Genomic DNA, 5,495 nt, shown 5'->3' on the forward strand with positions numbered 1-5,495 from the left:
ATCTTTTACTTTAAAAAAAACTATTTAAATTTTTATCTCATCAATTACTTTATTTTTTTTCATATATATATAATTGGGTTTGAACTAATTTAGATTAATTTGGATTTAACTTGATATAGTCTTAATCAAACTAAGTCTAATTCGATCTTGATTAAACTATAATCTACTTAGGTCAACTAAATTTAAGTGAATATAGGTTGGTCTTAATTCAAAAAAAATGTAAACCTATTTTGATTTAGTTTGACCCGAACTTAAGCTAATTCGGCTTTATTTAAGTTCAAAGTCTTAAGTTGATTCTGGCTCGACCTAAACCCAAATAGAATAGATTTGACCTAGGCTTGACCAGACTAGAACCAACCCAAATCTAGTTCTATTTGTCTAAACGTGAGTTGGTCCAAGTGGAATGAACTTGAACTCACCTAATTCGACTAAATGTTTATTGTCCCAACTTGGCTCAACTTGAACCTCGAGCACGTGTTAGATCCGAACCAACTTGCTTAGAATCAAGCTAACATTAATCAACCAAAATCTATGTTTACTTGGCTTAAGTTAAGTCCAGACCAAATCTGGCCAAAACTTATGCTTATTTGATTCAAGTTAAGTCTAATTTAACTTAGACCAAGACCTACACATACTTAGCTTGAGTTAGGGTTAGACTAGCTCAATTTGACCCAACTTAAATTAACTACACTTGACCCCAACCTATATTAACTTAGCTTGACCTTACATAAATCTAATTCGATGTTATCTTATTTATGATCTAATTTAACATTTTACAATATTTAAAAATAGTCACATTGAGAAAAAGAATTTGTAAATATAAAATGAAAATTTTTGAAAAATTTTGACAAAAAGAAATTAATCAAGATCAATTAAATAAAATTATCATTATTGATATTTTTAAATTTTTAATAATTATTTAACGTTTAAATATTTTTTTAATTTGATAGTAATTGAATTACTTTATTCAAATAAGAAAAATAAAATTTACAAAAATTTGAATAATCTTTTTCAAACAAAACATTTGATAAATAAAACGATTAGAAATAATATTTTTTTATTTCTAATTCAATATATTTGAACGTCTGTAAGATTATGAAAATTTTTATCCAGGTACAAATATAAGTAATACTTTCTAGATAATATTTTCTTAAATATGTAAAGGAGTTTCAGAAGATAATTTTATCTACCAAATATACTCATAGGGTATACTAAGAATAGTATCAGATGGAGGAAACCAAAAAATTAGGCTTATGGTCGATCTTTATAGGGTTCACTAGGTTTCGAAACGCAAATTAAAGTCATTCCAGGCGACATAGAACTGAAATTTCAAGTTCATCATGCTATAAAATTCGTTGTGAACATAGTAAAGGTGCTTGTGAGATCAAGGAAATGGCAGTGGCCAGTTAATGGGAGAGTATAGTGTCGATGTTCTCTCAGTACAATGGTGTTTTCTCCCATGCCACGGATCAAAGAGCTCGCACAAGATCACAGTGATGCATCTACCTGTTCCTCTTTTTTTGCTTTAACTCAGGAAGAAATGTAAGAGGGACAGAAAGAGTAGCACACAAACCGTTAAGAGAGCTTTTCTGACGGATAAGTTTGCAACCCAATTGCTCATAGGCTTGTCTCACGGCCAAAACATTCATGCTCAGATCCTTTGCAATATCTGTGCAGTAAGTTTTGAAGTTATCAGCGAAAAGCGTAAGCACCAGCACGTAACTTATGAGAAGAGAAATTTTTTCAGGGGGTAGCCTTCTAAATTCAGAAACAGCAAACATATTTGAAAATTTATGTCGCAGGATGTTGGGGATTTTATGGCCCTTTGCAGTGAAAACATCAAAGGAATGCTGATCTTTGAACTTTATCAGATGATTGATGTATGAGAATATGCAGGAAAGCTTCCTCTTTTCTGACTCATCCTGTAAATATAAACCATAGATCACAGATATTTAGTTGGAAAAGACAAAAATCAAACCTTGAAGAGTATTTGGATCAAAAAATAATTTTGTACTGAAATAACAGACATCTCATCAACATTTGTAAAAGAAAATAAAAAGGTAAAAATAAATGAAACTTCTCTCATACGTTAACAAAAACTTGTGTGCCTAAACTATTTAGACTCTTGTCTTCTCAAAAACATTGAAGTGCATAACTTGACTTTGACCTGTGGAAGTTCAATTCCTTTTACCTCCCTATTTCTTCTTCTATAAGTGTTGACAAGTTAATCTAAACAAGCCTTAGTATAACCACATTCAGGTCCCCTTCTACCACAACAACATTGGGGTAATCATATTAACTAACTCCTTACAAATCCCCTTCTAGAACGTTTATGAAAAATAAATTCTACAATTATTGATATAGCACAAGTCTAAGCATTTCTCATCATTCTACAATGTAGCCCATTGTAGAGTATAACTAGTAAGACTGGACATTTTCTTTCTATAACCCAAACAGGTCTGATTATAAATAACAAAAAACTCTGAAGTTACTATTTTAATGCGGTTGAAATATAATTCAATTTTATTAGTATTTCTTTTTTGTGTAACCAGCTTTATGTTTAGGGTTTTAAGCCAGTGCCTTGTCTTTTTTTGTAAGCACAACAGTCTAGGTTGAATACAGTATGTTCATCCATCTAAATTGTTCAAGTTAAGCAAAAGGGTTATATTTGTATCAATACCTCAATTTTCCTTAATCCCTCTACCCTGTTGCGAACAAACGTTGGATAAGAACTGAAATCCGCCTTTTCTTCCTGATGCAATTTTTTATAAATGTCTTCAAGATAATTCCATTCTCCTGTAAGGATGATTTTGTCCAATACATATGCCTCTTGAGGTGTAGTTGCAGAAGTATCATATGGTGGTATGTTGCGAGAAACATGAGATTCTGTACTTTGAAAAGCGCTTTTCTTTACAGAAACATTTTTCATTTTCACATTCAGATTCCTTTGAGAATTAGGATCTTCATCTTGTTTGAGAGCTAGCTTCTTTTTAGCCTGCAAAATGATACAGATGCCAAGATTGGTTAAAAATAATTGCAATAAAGTCAGCTAAATATAGTTGAGTGAAAAATAATATATGACATTCTTAACATATTATATCCCAAAGCTGACAACCATGGACCAATAAGAATAAACAAATGGAAGACACTTAAATGCATGCTTTTTGAGGATGATGTAGTTATGATCGAGGAAGCAAAAGAGGAGGTTAACTCTAAGCTTGAGCTTTGGAGACAAACTTTGAAACCAAACCATTTTTGTTTAGTACGTGCATTGCAATTTTAGGAAGAGATGAGAGGAAAATAATTTAGACGGAGATAAAAATTAGAGATGGCATACTTCAAAATGCATTAAGGGTTATTTGCGACTGCAAATACCTTTAAAACGTAAGTTTATCATATGGCTAAATGAGCAGTTATCTTTTATGGCAGATAATGTTGGAAAGTAAAAGAATAACACCAGAATGAAAAAAAAAATAGTAGTAGCAAAAATGAGAATGCTAAGGATGCGTCATCAAACAGGAAAGGCCATGATATAGAATGATTATATACAAACAGATACTATCGAGAAACACCTATCCAGGACATGACAGAAAACAGGTTAAGGCAATTTAGGCATGTTTAGAGGAGACCACTAAGGGCGCCAATGAGGGGCTAGATTGCAGATATTTTAGACAAGTGAAAAGGAGTAGAATGAGTTTTGAAGTAATAATTAAAAGGAATCTCAAGGTGAATATTATCTCTGGGAATTTAAATGTTTACAAAGCCCAATGATGTTGTATGATTCACGTAGTTGACCTCACTCCGTGAGATAAAACATACCACTTGTTGTATTCTTGCCTATTAATCCAACCATAGCTAAATAAATTTTATTATGAGAAAGGTGAGAAACGTTTGTTCTACACAATATCAACATGACTCCTGTATTTTCAACTCTTATCTCTCGGATAGAGTAAAATAGTAATTTCCAGTTTTGTTGTTCTTTCCACCACAATCTACACATGTACCCAAAATGCAGTAACCTGTGAAATTTTAAATATATATATATATATCATTACAGCTTTGCTCCCCTACCAATTTCACACCTTCCTTTTAAAACATACCCAAAGCACATAGGGCATACAAATTAATCTATCTTACTATGTTAACAAACACATAGTCCCCTTTTACATCTATTGACACTCAAACTAACAGTATCTAGCCACTGCAAATCAATAAACATCCACACGTTAATATCAACTTTTCATTGTGAATATAGATTTACTACTTGCTATTAGCATAGCTAGCAAAAAGGGTTAAACGAGTAAAAAAAAATACCTTCTCTATATCCTTCTTTGTTCCCCATATAGCAGTAGTCTCCGCAATCTTCTGCTGTGGAGTCATCTCTTCCAATGTTGAGTTCGCAGGCTCATTGTCAGCAGCGTTCACACCTTTAACCTTTGGCTCCAATCTGAATATCTGAACTGCATCCACCAATTAACAAAATACACACTGACTTATTCGACAGCAAGGCAAATGAAATTGTTCTTCCCCTTCACATTTTACCTTATTACCAGCAATGGGAACAATCTTCAAGGTCCCAACTTCCTTATCAAGGAGTCCAAGCGCGAACATGGCCCGGTGTCCAGCTGCAGCCTCGCCAGAAAAACTAGTTCCAACAAATTCCACCGAAGATCCAGGAGAGTGAACAACAAACTGCATCCTCTTGGACATGTTCCTGTGTCTGTAAAGTTGAAATTCAGAGGGACCGGAACCACTGGCATGATTCTTAACCGGATCATAACCCGAAGGAAAATAACCAACAACAGGAGCTGTTTTATTGGGATGCTCATGGACAACCTCCACCGCAACCTCAATTCGATCAGGTTGAGGGGGAACATCTTTTTTCTTCTTGTTCTTCTCCTTTTTGGGAGTTTTGGATTTTGGTGCATCAGTGTCCGAATCCATTACGCTGTATCGATTAAAAATTATCAGATTTCACGCAAAGAACAGATAGAGATGTTGACAAAGGTTCTTCAGACACACAAATCGTAGGCACAGTAAAATTCACAGATTTTGAAATCAAAAAGTGTCTTTTGGTATGCAAAACCTAAATAAAATACACAAATTAATAGAAAGACAAACCCTAAAACCAACTAGAAAATCAAACAAGGAAGGGTTACCGACCGTTACAAAGTGTTCAACCCGGATGCTAGGGTGTCTGCTACTGAACAGAGAGAACCCTAAACCCCAACTGAACCCAGGATTGTATAAAATAAAACACTAGCTCCTTCTAACCAAATCATTTTTACATATATTATTATCTATGATTATTAATACACAGAAATCTCGATTGTACATAATCTATTAATTTTACATTAATTAATATAATTTATTTTTATTATTTTTATTATTTTTGATAACCATATTTTTAATAATTTAAATAACATATTTTATTTTAATAACTATGATGAAAAAAATTATTATCATAAGCAAAGAATGAATACACGTATTACTAA

At 32.8% G+C, this 5,495-nt stretch overlaps 1 protein-coding gene across 2 annotated transcripts; it reads right to left on the reverse strand.

The window, feature by feature from the left end:
- Window positions 1–1,228: 1,228 nt before the first annotated feature.
- LOC124822503 (uncharacterized) lies at window positions 1,229–5,280 on the reverse strand. 2 transcript variants are annotated; one of them, XM_088105829.1, is made up of 5 exons: window positions 5,164–5,280; window positions 4,551–4,948; window positions 4,315–4,460; window positions 2,681–2,995; window positions 1,229–1,922 (listed from the first exon to the last, which is right to left on the reverse strand). In XM_088105829.1, the coding sequence occupies exons 2-5, from the start codon at window positions 4,942–4,944 to the stop codon at window positions 1,503–1,505; spliced, it is 1,275 nt and encodes a 424-aa protein (XP_087961955.1). In that variant the 5' UTR covers window positions 4,945–4,948; window positions 5,164–5,280; the 3' UTR covers window positions 1,229–1,502. The 2 variants fall into 2 exon arrangements, with proteins under 2 accessions (XP_087961955.1, XP_087961954.1); XM_088105828.1 differs by having other exon boundaries at window positions 4,315–4,455; window positions 4,543–4,948.
- Window positions 5,281–5,495: the final 215 nt, after the last annotated feature.

This window comes from Vigna umbellata, chromosome 2, assembly GCF_029865625.1.
Source record: "Vigna umbellata cultivar VRB3 chromosome 2, Vumbellata_1.0, whole genome shotgun sequence".
Taxonomy (NCBI): domain Eukaryota; kingdom Viridiplantae; phylum Streptophyta; class Magnoliopsida; order Fabales; family Fabaceae; genus Vigna; species Vigna umbellata.